The 16,050-nt window shown below is 41.7% G+C and overlaps 1 protein-coding gene across 3 annotated transcripts in view; it reads left to right on the forward strand.

Annotated features, from left to right (window-relative positions):
- The first annotated feature begins 518 nt into the window (after nucleotides 1–518).
- sptbn4b (spectrin, beta, non-erythrocytic 4b) overlaps nucleotides 519–16,050 on the forward strand; it is a 61,997-nt gene continuing 46,465 nt past the window's right edge. For all 3 annotated transcript variants that reach the window (XM_027280754.1, XM_027280755.1, XM_027280756.1), the window contains exons 1-4: nucleotides 519–959; nucleotides 11,543–11,700; nucleotides 11,874–12,025; nucleotides 12,394–12,567. In XM_027280754.1, the coding sequence (XP_027136555.1) occupies nucleotides 11,556–11,700; nucleotides 11,874–12,025; nucleotides 12,394–12,567 (471 nt within the window). In that variant the 5' untranslated portion in view covers nucleotides 519–959; nucleotides 11,543–11,555. The remainder of the gene's footprint in view (nucleotides 960–11,542; nucleotides 11,701–11,873; nucleotides 12,026–12,393; nucleotides 12,568–16,050) is intronic.

The following is a 16,050-nucleotide window of genomic DNA, read 5'->3' on the forward strand; positions in this document are numbered from 1 at the left end:
GCTGGCTCTGGCCCCTGACTCCCAGGTCCTTCAGAAGTTTTGTGGTAGATGTTCCCATGAAGCCTCTGCACCCCACTTCCACTGGGCGGACTTCAGCATTCCAGCCACGGTGTCGAGCGTCAGCAGCCAGTTCAGAATATCGCAGGTGTTTCCGCTCATAGTAGATTGGGAGCCAGAGCTTTTAGCTATCAGGCTCCTCTTCTGTGGAACAAACTACCATACTGGGTTTGGGAGGCAGACATGGTCAACACTTTTAAGAGTAGACTTAAGACTTTCGTTTTTGATAGAGCTTATAGTTAGGGCTGGCTCAGGTCATCCCTTAGTTATGCTGCCATAGGATTAGACTGCCGGGGGACTCCCCCTCCCCCCAGGGTTATGCCTGGCACGGTATTGGTTGAAGATGCAGTCACATCTCCCTTACCGAAAACCCTTTCTCTCTCTCTCTCTCTCTCTCTCTCTCTCTCTCTCTCTCTCTCTCTCTCCCCCTCTCTCTCCCTCTCTCTCTCTCTCTCTCTCTCTCTCTCTCTCTCTCTCTCTCCTCGCCGCACTAATGCTGATATTTCTCTCGAGCATCACCAGCGGAGAGAAAGAGGAGGAGGAGGAGGAGGAAGGAGAGGTTGTGTCAGGTGGAAACGGGGACCTCTATGGATATCATCATCACCCTCCACCGGCTCGCATCCTCAGCACCGACAGCATCTCCCGGCCGGCGGTCACCGCTGCAGGCACACGGCGCTCTGCTCGCTGTTTCCACGGTAGAGACCGTCAGGACTGCTTCTGTAATTATCTGACAAACCGCTTCCTGCTCGAATAAGGACTAACCGAGGGAAGACCCTGCTGGAATAAAAGCGGAGCGTCAGTCTCCTCCATTGATAAACCGCTCTTCTCATCGATTCAGCCCAACGACGTCTTGGTATACGAGGAGGACAAAACCAATCAAAACCCTGACAGTGAAGCTGAAGGTAAGGCCGATGCAAGGACGACAGGACGGTCTCTTTCTCCATAGGATGTCGTTTTATTTTGTCATCCCCTGGCTGAGAAGGAGTCGAGGTGCACGGTGTTTTTTCCTTTTTTGTGCAGGGACGCCGGCCTGCATTTGGGTGCAGGATACCGCAGTGATCCGGCGGGGGGACGCGCTGTTTCGTGTCATTTTCCACCGACATGTGTTACATGATGCATGCCTGGAGAAGTGTTTATGATGCCTGCACAGAGATTATTGTCTATTTTGAAAGGATAAATGCATTATGAAGCAGAACAGCGGCCTAGTGCATGGGCTGTGCTGTGTTGATGCATGCTCCCGGATCAGTTCAGGCTTCTTGATGGCCAATAACTTTAAATTGCAGATGGTTCTGTGGCCCTTTGGCAAACTGTGCCCCACAGCAAATACAACATAACTTCCCATGCGGTGAATCTCTACAGTAATCAGATATTCCTGCAGGAAGTTATCATGTGTCTCTGCTCTCACTATGTGACCTCACATTACTTTGGCATATCTGCTCCTTGTGGTGTCAGTTATTCCTGAATCCTGAGGGGGTTTCACTGCTGAGTATGAGGAGCAATCATTCAGACTGTCCTGCATGCTGTAGTGCTGTAGTGAGACAAGGCCAACAGCAGCATAGCTTGCTTTAGCAACACAAGCTGCAGATGCACTGTAAGCCTGTCAGGTCTCAATGTGCTGTGTTTGATCACAGCTGCAGTGAAAAGTGACAAACTCAGTTTTCATCATCATCTGTCTCTGTTTGTGGTAAAAACATTTAGACCTGCTTCAGGGAGCTCATGCAGAGGGGTGCATGCAGCTGTAGGGCAGTTGGTTAGCTTTGGTTTGTGGTGGTGCAAGGTGTGTGTGTGTGTGTGTGTGTGTGTGTGTGTGTGTGTGGAGAGCGGTGAGCAGGAAAGAAAAGAGGAAGACACACAAGTGTGTGTGACGTTAACTCTAACCCTTAAAGTCAAACTGAGCAGAGATTGTAGTTATTTTATTAATTTAATTCAGTATTGTCACTATCAATAAAAGCAAACAGCTACTGCTGGTAAGTTTAGTGAGAGTCTGGAGATTAACAGTAGCATGTAGTACATGACAGACTAGTGTTTTTTACCTTTTGTACTTATTGGAAGTTTAAATTAAAGCCCTTTTCAGACATTAATCAACTTCTGTAATACATTTACAGACGGTTGTAATGTTTGTGGTGCTCTCCATATTACTATATACTAAATTTATTACACTTTATGGTATTACGTCAGTCTCCTACCACTAATATTTATATAATTAAAAATAAAATTTATATATTTAGTGTTCATATAATGTTCAACATGCCCTCATTTCACTATTGTATCATATGTTACTACATCTGATGCTAATTCGAGAGTATAGTAACTTTTATTACACTATAAAGTGAACTTACACAAACACACATAGTGTATAAATACATATACATATTTATTAAATAAAGTTATAGTGCTATAACAAAGGGATTATCTCTCTTTACGATGTATTTCCAAGCTGCCTCACAGGATAGAGTTCTCTCGGACATGCTTCTTGTTTTTCTCCCGGTCCTGTCTGGATGATAGACGGCCTCTCTGGGATGCTGAAGCCCTCTGCTGCTGCTCTGTTGTTTATCAGACCACAAGGTGACTGTTTTGATTAAGACTCGTGGTCTTGCAGACTCAGAACTGGGCGTCGGCTTCTGCTCCTGCTTGCAGATGTTGTTTCACTCTGCTGAGGTGAAGTGAGTGGAAGTGACTCAGTGCAGTGTGTAAAGTGCGTACTGCGTGACGTCACAGTCAGAGATCCAGTCAGAGTGTGAAAGAGGGAGACGGAGAGAGAGAGCTTTCATCCCTGTGAGGAACAATATAGACTTTTTTTGGACTATTTTTGGAAAGTGAGATCATTCTGGGTAAAGTTTGGTGAACGTACTTTAGGTTTGAGTCAGAAATGATGAATTTACATTGAATACATGGAAAATTTCCAGAAAGTTGTTAAATTCAACATATTTAATTCACTCTGGAGCAGCTCCAATTTTACATTTTAATCTCGGTGCCGACATCTAAATTTGTAAAATTCTTTTGCTGCTCAGCGAGAAACGGCGCAGGAGAAACAATCTTCACTACGTGGTACTTCACAAACATATCCATTTCACTACATAGAGTGTAGTAACACACACCCTTAATCCTTAATAAGGACCAATCCCTCCACCAGATCCACCAGAAACTAAGAATGAGGATATACATAAGTGGATTTTAGTGACTTTGGTTGATAAATATAGGGTTCATATTGATATGTGGTAAAAAGACAGCGTGATTTCATACACAGGCTTTCTATATAATAGGTACATTTTATTATTATGTTGTGAAGAAGAATGATGTGGTTTCATTAACTTTCCTCAGACCCTCCAAAGTAAATCTAAGTGATACCTGATCATTACAACAGCCAGTAGAAGCCGATCAGCTCCTTACATTTGCCGATAGGCAGATTACATATCTGATAGATAGCAGAGGTCAACATAAACGTCCGCCAGACATTTTGATCTGCTTCTGATGATATTGATGAAGACTGCTGTGCGTGTAGTTAAAAATGGGTGAAGTACACTGAGGGTCTGGGCCCCCTTAAGCCTCAGAGAGACACAGAGCTGCTGCCAGTGACTGATTACCCATGGCAGCTGTCTTTCTCTCTTTCCTTCTCTCTCTTTCTTCATCTTTCTGGTGATATGCCGTCCTGTCTCTCTCTCTCTCGTACTTCAGTTTTCTTTCTTCTTCCATACATGGCTCTATTTCACATCTGCTTCTCTGTAAGATCTCTCTCTCTAATTTTCTCTCTCTTTCTGTCTGTTAGTCTACTGCTCTCTCTCTGTCTTTAAATATAACCTCTAAATCAAAAGAGATAGAGGTTATTCCTGTGCAGCAACATGACCAGAGGAAAAAACAAAAAATGTCACTTAAATGTTGAAAATGTAGAAATGTGTCTTGAATGGGTGAAGGGTTACCATGTTTTTAATGTTTAGGTGAATTTCCTGTTCAAGTCAGAGATTATAAATTTGTAGGTGAAACATGGACATATGCAGTAACTAAACTAAACCTGAACTAAACTTTCCTTTAGCACCTGTGAAGGTCACACTGATTATACTGATAAAAAAATTAAAAGCATTTCAGCATTAGCAACTAAAATGAAGTTGTAGTTGTTTCTCTCACTCACTCTCCAGATCTCTCACGATATTCTATATTTATATATATATAAATATAAATCTATATATAGTCTGATATATCTTATTTCTCTGTGCTATTTTTGTCCAAACACTATAAAAGACTCATACATTCATTTGTTGTCCAGCTATTAGAAGTTCTCTCTAGTGCACCAAACCCACGTCTGAAACCAACACACACACTACTTACTGCTGTTTGACTGAGGTTTACTAAAACTACAGTGCTCTTCTGTTTTAGGAAATTAATTATTTAAAAAGAAAGCTGCACTTGTGAGCCATTTTTAAAAGATTTACGTCTTCAGTAGGAACCAATGGGCTTTGGGCTGAATGCCACGGAGAGGATGGAAAAGTCAGCAAGTACTGCAAGACAGACTATCACACCACGGGTTCTGCTCTTTAATGGGACTATCCTTCATCCTTCAGCTCACTGTGAAGCCGGCTAAATAACTGTAATCATTAAAAGTAAGTATGAGAACAAATTCATCTTTTGTTCTAATACTGATACCAGCAACAGCAAGTGTGTTTTTTGGTCTGGACACAAACTGTGTCAAGTCTCAAGTGTGTGTTTGTGAGAGATCAGGTAATACTGAGATACCTATATGTAATTCTGGAGTCATGTTTTATTAACAATAAACTCAATAATTGGTAAAACCTGAGATCAACTTATAGTTCAAAGTTTTAGCAAATTCAGTTTCCCTTCTCGTGTGCATCTATTTAGAAATGCATGACATGAGGTGACCTCTGAGACTTAATCTATTGATATTAATTTCATAGACATTCATCCAAAGCAAGCTAAAAATGTACATTTGTTATATATATATATATAAACATCCTGCTTGGGACCAACAGTCTTTGGCGAATGAACACACTGAACAGCTCCACTGCAGCATTTGGGGGTTAAGTGCTTGTTTCAAGGGCACCTGATGTTTGGCATCCCATGTACTGCCATGTACAGAAAAGATTAGAGTATTGTTACTCTCTTACACTAATAGCCAAAACAGAAGTTGTGGAGGCCAGACGGAGAGGACTAGAGGTTACGACGGAGGGATGGGGGGAGAGGACAGTTAAAAAAATGTGAAGGATAATAAAAGGAGAGAGCAGAGAGAGACGGTGGGGGGGCTGACGCTTTCATTACACCGCTGGTGTAAGGGTGATTTATTGTGGTTACCAACGGCGACAGCATATCAAGGGAGAGGCCAATAATAACACAGAGTGGTTTAGAGGAGAAAGCATAACGACTGACACACACACACACACACACACACACACACACACACACACACACACACAATAGTGCTGACACTACTAGGTCATTGATTGAATAGTAACTCAGTAGAAAATTAATCAGTGATAACCGTGATAGTCGATTAATCGCTGAAATGCCAAATGTCTCAAATGTGAAGATCTGCCGCTTTGATTTCAGTTTATATTTACATTTTATTGAATATTTTTGGGTGTTTGCACTGAACATTGGTGTATACAGACTAATTAAATTAAAGATTGATGGACAATTACAATTATTAGTTTCAGCCCTAATACACACCTGTAAAATTCTGCATATTTGTGTTTAAATATCACTTTAAGAATATTAATAATGCCACATGAGAACATCCAGCAGAACAACAGTAATGTACAAAGTTACAGTCTCACAGCTAACAGGTAACGGTCCGGCTCATAAGACTTCTAATTAAAGAGAACAAGAGCAGAACGAGCAGTGACAGAGCTGAAGCAGACTGAAGTGGACGCTCTCAATATAGAACATTTCTTTTTAGATGCTGTCCTATAAACCACGGTGAGGTTAGGGTTCAGGTCCACCATGAGACAACAGAGATGCTTCAGACGATCCAGATTCTGTCCTAAAAGTGAGCGATGAGAAGACGTCTGTGGTTATCACAGATGTCTCATTATTGCCGTCTTGTTTTACTGGAGTTGGACGGTCAATAAACTACACATAAACTATCCTGCCCATCATCTGTGGCAGGGCTGTTACACCTTCACAGGTGACTTCTTCAAACTGTCAGTCCAAAGATATTTTATTTTACTATGAATAATGACAATGAAAGCCAGCAAATACTAACATTTGAGGACCTAGTACCAGAGAATGTTTCATATTTTTGCTGGAAAAATGCTGATTACCAGAGAATGTTTCATATTTTTGCTGGAAAAATGCTGATTAATGTTGTTGATTGACTAATTGATTAATCATCTTGTCCTCAGCTCTTATATTAACAAAAAAATCTCTTTTTCCGAGCCAAAGATTATTTTTGCTATAAAGACCAACCAGAATATTGTTTTTATGTTATTGTTTTCATTTTTATCATCTTCATTTCATCTGTTTGGATGAAAAGGCTGATGCAGTGTGTGTGTGTTTGTGTGTTTTACGTATGTGGGATAGTCACACACACACACACACACACACACACACATACACACAGGTGGTCGCTGCTCTTTCTTCCAGCTCCATGGAGAGTTCAGAGAGGCTGCTGCTGTTTAAATGTTTGATCCTTCAGTGTTGGAACAGGAGACTCTGTGTCCTGGACGGACTACATATAAACCCTGTAACCCCATGGAGTCCAGCAGCACAAACCTCAGAACCAAAACCAGACCCAAAAAGGTCCAGACACAACCTTTATCCTTTATATTGATCCAGTGTTCATCCAGTGTTCCAGGTTTAGTGTTTGACGGCTGTTGTTCAGCAGATGTCTTAGAGATTACATAATATCAACACAACAACATTAATCAACTCTCAGCAGATCTAACGAACGCAGCGTGAAACAAGATGCTGCATTGTCGTCATCTTGAATGAACAATATTCACAGATCAGAACTTTCTTAAGTATATCTATGAGCAGTATAAATGCTGCATTCAGCAGCAGATTCATGTTCATGCACCTCTGTGGTCTTATTTGTTGATTACTGATCAGTTTTCTGTACTGACTGCCGTGAGAGTAGCAGCATTACTCAGCACTTTATTTCTGACACTGTAGTCAGGGCAGGTAACACTGTTTACTGATGTTTTCAGACGTTTTGCAACCTTTTATGCCTTCAGTTTATTGGTGTAAGAAGAGTCTGATAAATCCTCAGTGTGGCTGATGTTTGTCCCTTAACAAACTCTAGGTGTAAAATACACAGTGGTGTGTAGAGCCAGATACTGAGGATCTCTGCACATTTAAAGCTGTTGTTTTTTAGGTTGCAGCTGCTGTTTTCTGTGTGTAGCTCCAGTGCTTGGACAACACGTGGTACAGCATTTTGTCAGCCATATTCCATACACATATTCTGTACTGTGTCTGACTCACTGAAGCACAAAGAGGAGCATTGCCTGAGCTTTTAGGGAAATTAATAAATAAACAATGATGTAGGCAGATGATGATGATGATGATGATCCATTATACACTTTTCAACCAGTACAGCTCATGGTTTGCTTCAGGTGTTGTTGCAGTTTAGACTCACAAATAATATAGATTGTTGCAGGATTGTATTTTTGCTGTGAAATAATAACAGGAATTAGTATTTTTAAACCTGGGCCCCGTTTTACACATGTTGGAGTCTTAATGAGGTACAAAAGATTTGGAACTGGTCCCGTAGGTCACCTCAGCCAGCAAAGTGCGTCCACTCCGAGTTAGAGCTTTTGTTTGAGTTTGAGCCTTTTTGTTGAATGAGTAACAAACATCATATTGCTCTTTTCAAAGCCACAAGACGTCATTGACAAAAACATTATGTGAGTTCGGTGTTATAATACCTTTACATGACAAAGTCACACAATAACACAACCTAACGGACCAAGACAGCGGCAGATCAGCAAATACTGAGTTCTGTGAGGTAAAATCTCAGATTTTGTCAATGGAGTCTGGTGACTGTGAGCAGAAAGTCTGTGACTCAAACAGACTAAAAGCCAGGACCTCTCACCTCTGCGCCTCCTCCTCGTCTTCTCTCATGAGTCCCCTATTTTTACACTAGTGTAATACAAAAAAAAAACATTGAGCATGTGAGAGAGAAGCTCCCAATTAAAATATTAGAATGAGTCGTCTGTTTCTGATGTTGAGACATGCAGGTTTTACATTCATACTCCTCTGAATGTAAATAAAATCATCTGAGCTTGACGTGAGGTCATTCTTTCCTTTGTTTTTGTCTCCACATTCTGAGATTTCCCGTAGGCTGCATTCAGTCTCTGGAGGCGAAGCATGAAGCATCTCACTGCTGCTGTTACTTATAGAGCAGAAAATGGATAGCCAGGAGTGTGTGTGTGTGTGTGTGTGTGTGTGTGCAGCGTGATTGTCAGACATAGTGTCAACTCTCTTGCCTGGGGCTGAATGATTCCTCAACAGCTGAGTCTGATTATTAGAACGAAGGTGATAACACACACAAACACACACACACACACATATGCATGCACGCACACACATTCACACATATGCACACACAGAGAAATCACACACACATCAGAGCAGTCCTGCGAACTGAGAGTTTGATTGATTGAAAGACACCAGGTGGTTGAGGTTAGGCAAGGATCACGGCAAGGAGAGCAGAGGACACACACACACACACACACACACACACACACACACACACACACACACACACACACACACACACACAGTATTTTGACTGACATGACAGTGTGGCAGTGTGTGACTGATGTCGACTTGCTGGTGTGGTATATTGTTGTTTCTCCTCTGTGATCCAATGATGGGTAATATATATATTTCAGTTGCTTCATAATAATATCTGTTAGCACGTCTTGCAGTGATATTACACACGTCTTCTTAGTCTACTGCTGACCTCAACAACATGCTTCTCATATTTTATTCTCCATGTACCTCCACCTCTCTGTGGCAGCAGTGTGTCGTGGTGAAACTTTTCCGGCTTCATGGTTTGTAGATATCAGTTATTTCAATCTACAGTGAGCCTGCACGCAAAAAAAACCTTGATCTCAGCTCTCACACTCTGAAGGGAAATGATGGAGAGTGGTTTGCCACACTGTGTATATAGGTGAAACGTACAGGGATTTAGAGAGGTTAAACATCTGGATACCTCATTTGTAACATCTGAGATCACACATCATCTGCCATTCACCTGAGAGTTAAAGACAAAACAGACCAAGATATTATCAGCAGAGAGTTTGATAGCAGACAGTTTAAGAGGAAATGTTTTGGTGTCAGTACCTGATCCGTTAGAGGACACCGTACCAAAATGTGGCAGATAAACTTAAAAAGACAACATGTGGGGTGTTGATTAGCTCAGTTGGTAGAACATCCGCCCCACGTACGAAGGCCCAGCAGCGGCCCAGGGTTCGAATCCGACCTGCGACCGTTTGCTGGATGTCGCTGGATGGATCTCTCTCTCCCAACATTCCTGTCACTCTTCAGCTGTGTCTGAAAAATAAAGCTTGAAAAGGCCAAAAAAAAAGACAACATGTGCATCCTTCGCAGTCACAGTGCCCCATAATCCACTGCAAACAAACAAAAGGAAAGTATTTACAGGTTTCAGCTTCTGTTTCATTTTGGGCTCTTGGAGAATTTGATGGACTTTCTTAATGAACATCGTTAGTTGATTTTCCTGTCACATGGCTTCAAACAAACTTTAGTTTGATTTTATTTATTATTACATTGATCTATAAACTTAACAGATCTCTTGTGGGTTTCACTCGTGTTGGGTTCCTGTGCAGTTCTCTATCTGCTTCATCACCAGATACAAAGCACTGTAATGTTTTTCTGTTATTCTCTCCAGGGAGAATAGCTAAGTGCACAGCTACAGTACCCCTCCTCTCCCTGTCTTGCAGGGCTCGCTGACATTTACTCGATATGGCTACGTTGTTTTCCAGTGGTTTTTAGGTATTATGACAACTATGAGCTTGGACTTTCGTTGCAGTGGAGAGAGGGGGAGAGGCCAGAAGAGGGGTGGGATGAGGTGAAGACAAAGAGATTTACAGCAACGAGGCTGAGGCAGAAAGCGAAACCACTAATCACACCTTCAGTTTTAAAATTTTATTTTAGTAATCAGTCACATAATCATCATAAAGATCATTAGATACAGCTTTAAAGAAAATAAACCTGCAATCTAAGTGCACAACATAAAAACATGTGTCTCTACATTAAGCATAATTTGTAGAAGGCACCAAATGGCATGTTCCATGTCCTGTGGGCACATCTGCTCTTTACTAGGACAACATGTGTTCTCCATCCATCATGTGTGAAAGGTGGGGGAGGATCTGTTATGACAGTATATTTATCAGGACTCAGATCATTGTCACGATTTGCACCTTTAAGACTAACAAACATCTGATGTGTGTGTTCGTAGTATTAAAATGTAAACGCACTGGAGTGTAAAAAGCTTATATAGACAAATAACGTAACAGAGATCGTTTTAGCTGCAGTCTGATAAAAAGCGTCCTCTAAAAACTCAGTTCAAGCTCCTGTTTGGTCACTGACGAGCTTTTCTGGCCGGACACCACAAGGAGTTTAGATTTTCACCCAGTCCGCTGATTTTTATGTCTGCTCTGAATTTTCAGCGTTTACACCAGGGTCCTTATTCAGAAAGGATCTTGTCTTACCATGATTCTACTAACTAAGAGTTCTCTCATAAAAGCTATCCACAAAGCTTCCTGTAAAATTCAGTCAAATTAAATATTCACAGAGAAACACATTCAGTTAAACCACTGTTTCTCAAATGTTTTATGCCGTACCACCTCAGAAAATCTCCTCCAGTATCATGACAGACGTTAAACTTCATTTAAACATTTCCATTCTTTACCTGTCACCCTGTGTTGTGTGATTTCTCGGTGGAGGTGGTTATTCTGATTGGTTATTTTTATCCTCTGGTCTTCAGCTGTCAGTGGGAGAGGAGGGAGAGATGAGAGAGCCAAATAATTTTTACCCTCCATCTCCCACAATTCTTTGAATCATCAGAGAGATTTTATTTTGAGCTTCTCTTTTGTAAAATGTTCTGATACCCAGGACAGGCGCTGCATCATTCATGAATGGGAAGGAAACTGTTATTTATGACCTCCGGAGTATTTTTGTTTGCTGTAAATCATTTGAACCCTCCTGATTAAAACGAGGATGCTGCAGCGACTGTTTCATATTTTCCCCCCATGTGTATCAGTTTGTGGGTAAATATGGCTAAAAGGTGTCAGATGAGGTGTGCAAAGTTAGTCAGAGTTTAATTATAAAGTGTGAACCGCCCTTCGCCTGCGGGGATCTGTTTAATCATGCTTGTATGGGACACAAAAGGAATGATAGCACCTGTCCCCATCACCTTCCTCACATGTCTTTTCCTCATGAGTGTCTATGTATGTGCAGTATATGTGTGTATCATGGCTACACACCAACAAAGATTCATTTGTGTGTGTTGCAGGGCGTCGGGCGCGATGGCTAATGCCTCCCCAGACCTGGACAACGCGGAAGCCCAGCGCCAGCTCAACAACAACAACCGACCGATCGGCTCGGGGTTCTGGGAGACGGAGTGTACCAGCTCCAAGCTGTTTGAGTGCTCCCGCATCAAGGCCCTGGCAGGTCAGAGGTCACACACAGATCAACACACACACGCTTACTCACACACTACAAACACGCCTCACACACATGCATCAGTAGGTGTTTAAAAATTGTGTAAAGGAGAAAGCAGTGTTTCTCATTAAGCACTAGATTGTTCTTCCCTTAAGTCAATCTGAATCTTTGGTTTCCCTCAGATGAACGAGATGCAGTGCAGAAGAAGACTTTTACAAAGTGGGTTAACTCCCATCTTTCCAGAGTGTCCTGTCGCATATCTGACCTCTACAACGACCTGAGGGATGGATACATGCTCACCAGACTGCTGGAGGTCCTCAGTGGAGAGCTGCTGGTAGGAACACACACGTTGTATCAGTTTTGTAGTCTCTTACTGGCTTTGTATCATTACAATGGGGGTATTATATGCAAATGACCAACTTTAACTTCCCTTCATGTTGCCTGCACCCAGAGCTCCGTGCTCACTTCTTTTGCTGCCTCCAGGGCTGCAAAAGAAGTGAGCACTACTACACTTGCATTTTTTAAATACTCGATCTGTCAGATGATGCTTTTCAATGTTTTTGACAGGATGCATCCTCTCTGAACATCAATAAATTAGTATTTTTTAAATTAAAGTATGTTAATGTTACATGATGCTGCACATAGTACTTTAATAATAAGGATTTTTGTATCATAGTAATAAATCTCTCTGTTTTCCCCCAGCCGAGGCCCACACGTGGTCGCATGCGGATCCACTGCCTGGAGAACGTCGACAAAGCCCTGCAGTTCCTTAAAGAGCAGAGGGTTCACCTGGAAAATGTCGGTTCCCATGACATTGTGGATGGAAATCACCGCCTCACCCTGGGCCTTATCTGGACCATCATCCTACGCTTCCAGGTAAACACCAACACACTGCAATTATTGTATGACATTTTATCAGCTCAGTGATGTCGTGACGAGGCGTGGGAGATGCTGAAGTTTTATTCATGACGTGAGTTTTCGTTTTTTTTAGTATAGACATTGAAGGAATTCTCTCCTTGTCAGAAATACAACAATAGAGCAGCTGGTGCATCCAAACAAACTCACATTGTCGTAGTCAGTCAGAAATTGTTGCACCTGCAGCCTGACTATATGCTGCACATGGTGCGAGGACACAGTAAAGTCGGTGACTGCAGTCAGCAGGTTTTCATCTGACAGCTCACTGTCATTGGTCATTGTTGTTGTATTATTGTGACTCTGCCACAATCAAATCAAAAAAACAATAGGGTTAGTGACAGATTCTCATTATTAGGATTGATAATGAGATTCTGTAGTCAGATGTCAGCAGCATCACAAAACAAACGCTAAATTATTGACTATTTTATATCTATAATCTGACTTTAAAGGCTTAAATCTGAGCTTCTTTGTTGTGTGCACTGAGATGCTGGCATGTGTTTCTGTGCTACCTGCTGAAGCACAGGATGCTGTAATCAGCAGTGGTTTCATTTCGGGGGAGCTGCCAGCGGTTCTGTTCAGTTCAGGGGAGGCTGTCACAGCTGCGGCATCATCAGTGTGCGACAGCGACAGCGGTGTTTGGTGGATAAAGCCTGAATGTCACTCTGGGCTGAGCGGCCTAGAGATAGCAGTCGTCTTCCAGTCTGCTCTTGAACAAGGACACGCGCACACCCACACTGCACTCGCTCTCTTACATACAGTCTATCTATCATTCTATCTATCTGGTCACACACACACACACACACACACACACACACACACACACACATATACTATATACTAATCCTGACATGCACATACTCACAAAAACTCTGCAGGACACACATCTGCAGGTTTCCAGGCTTTAGCAGCAGTGATACAGGATCAGATCCTGCCATGTAAGTACAGCAGAAGCCCACGGCTGCTCTTTATTACGCTTCAGTGCTACAGCTCGGCTTCGGCATAAAATGCTTTGTGTAGCATTATTCAGACCCTCCTGCAACATTCACGCTGCACGCTCGCCTAGTAGCTGTCTCCTGGGACTCAGTATTGTCATGCTAGGGCTGGCTACCTAACAGACTTAGGTTGTTGTGCGCTGAGCGACTCTCTGCAAAGAGGATTTTGAATATGCAATATTGCTGACTGGACTGAATTTTACACCGTGCACATGTTGATAAATAAATGAATAAATATGTTGTGTGATGCTCACTGTTGCAAACTAGTTAAAGAGAAGTGTCAGTGTTTAATCTGAATCACATGTTGTCAGGCAATTAGTCCAGTAGACTGTGCATAGATTTAAACGAGACTCATCAGTACAAAAAATGATTAAACGTCCAGTGTGTGAGATTTATTGGCAGGAGTGGAATACAACATTCATTAGCTTGTTTCCTTTAGTTCATAATCACCTGAAAATAAGAGCTGTTGTGTTTTTGTTGTCTTAAAATGAGGCCTTTGTATCTACAGTGAGAGATCAAACACTGATCTCGATATGGCCTTTTGCTTTTTATGGGAATTTCGCACACACATGCTTTCAAGGAGAGGGTGAGGCGTGGTTGGGAGAGTATTCATTTGGTTGCAGTTTGCAGCTTCACTGCTAGGTGCCACTAAATGCTCCACACTGGACCTTTAAGAAAGAAATTCAGCAATGCCTGTGTTGTATTTTTATTGTGTTTTTAGTAAGACTAAGCAGCTATAACCATACAGTTCAGACTAGCTGACTGCTAGATTTGCCACCATTAACTGTGATCTTGGCTGTTGTCCTGCTCACCAGTCGATGGCCTATTCAATTTTGCATGTGCTCAGAAATGTGTGTGTGTGATTATGAAAGAAGTGAGGATATAGGGAAAAGATGGTTGGCTAATAGGCAACAATGAGCAGTAAATAAGCAGGTAGGGCCTTCAGTCAGTGTGTCCTGAGCAGTTTATCACATTTTAACTGTTGATTTTATAGTTTGTTGATCCAGGCCTGTTTCCATTACACAATTATTTTTTGAAACACAAACAAAATTTAGTCTAACACACGTTTATAAGGGCAATAAATGTATTTAACACAACATTTAAAAGCTGAAAGTAATGCAGGGTGGAGCATTGTGCAGCGTTGGCTTGAGATTTATGTTGTTCAAGTGCCTTCCAGTTTTCTTTCTCCCTCTTGCTCTTTGTCTCCTCCTCCTTCATCTCCACCTCCTTTCCTCCTTCCTCTGTGGTGAAAGTGAGACTTTGCTTTGTCCAGTCAGCAGGCAGGGCCAAACCACTGCAGTGACTGCACACAGGCAGAAAGAGAGAGAGAGAAGGGGAGGTATGACAGGCACAGGAAGAGGTCATCCTTATGTATGTCCTGAATACACAGATAGTAACAGACAGTTGCAGTGGCATCAGTTATAATGTTCAGTGTGTATGGTTGGCTGAGTATCCTTGTGTTGTGTGTTTGCTTACCCAGCATACTGCCAGCTTCTGCTGTTTACAATAAATGGAGACACATCATACTGTACTCTCATGACATGTGATGTAGATTGTGTGTTCAGCAGAGGAAAAGAGTTGGTGCAGACTTAAACTTAGCAACTTAAAACAACGTTTCTGTGTTCAACATGTTTCTCCCACAGTCGTCTGTAAGAATTGTTAGATTTGTATTGATTGATTGATTATTTGTCATTTGAATCACTGATAAATCATTAAATCTATTACTCACAAGTTACTAGCCTATAGTGATTAAAAAAAACTGCTTCCTCTCACTCAGCCAAAGAAATATTTATTGTACATTTTTATGAAACAGTGGAAAGCATGCAGCTCTTCTAATTTGTGAAATCTAAATGTTAAAGTAATTGGTGATAACTCTAACTCTAATCTCATTGTTCAGAAATCATTGAATTCATGTAACGATCTAAATAAATATTAAGTGTAATAGACAAATAGCATTTTATTCCTGATTCTTGCACAGTGCTTCGTCATATTGTTTATGTATGAATTATGGTGTCTCTGCTGCAGTGATACTTTCACAGTGTGACTCTCAGGATTTCATTTATGTGTTTATGTGTGTGTGTGTGTGTGTGTGTGTGTACGTGCAATGCTGTGCCTAACGACATGGGTAGCAGCTGATTCCAGGGTGTCATGTCCCCAATTACCTTGGATCATGTCACTGTGATGTGATTGGTTGAATGGCTGTCACTGTTACCTATCATCAGGCGCTGTAATGGCTCTTCACTTCCTCCTCAGCTCTTATTGCTTTTGTCTGTTTCACTGTGTGCGTTGAGGGTTCGGGAACAGTGTCAGTGTGACTCTGACCTTTTTACGAGTGATTAAAATAGAGCTGGAGTTGAAACACCTGAGTCTATCAGAGCCTAATACAAATCTTAAACGTGGTTATGTTCATGTTGGACAGTCTGTAGTAGTCAGATACAGCCTCAGTACTCTC

Source organism: Larimichthys crocea, chromosome VII (assembly GCF_000972845.2).
Source record: "Larimichthys crocea isolate SSNF chromosome VII, L_crocea_2.0, whole genome shotgun sequence".
NCBI classification, from domain to species: Eukaryota; Metazoa; Chordata; class Actinopteri; family Sciaenidae; genus Larimichthys; species Larimichthys crocea.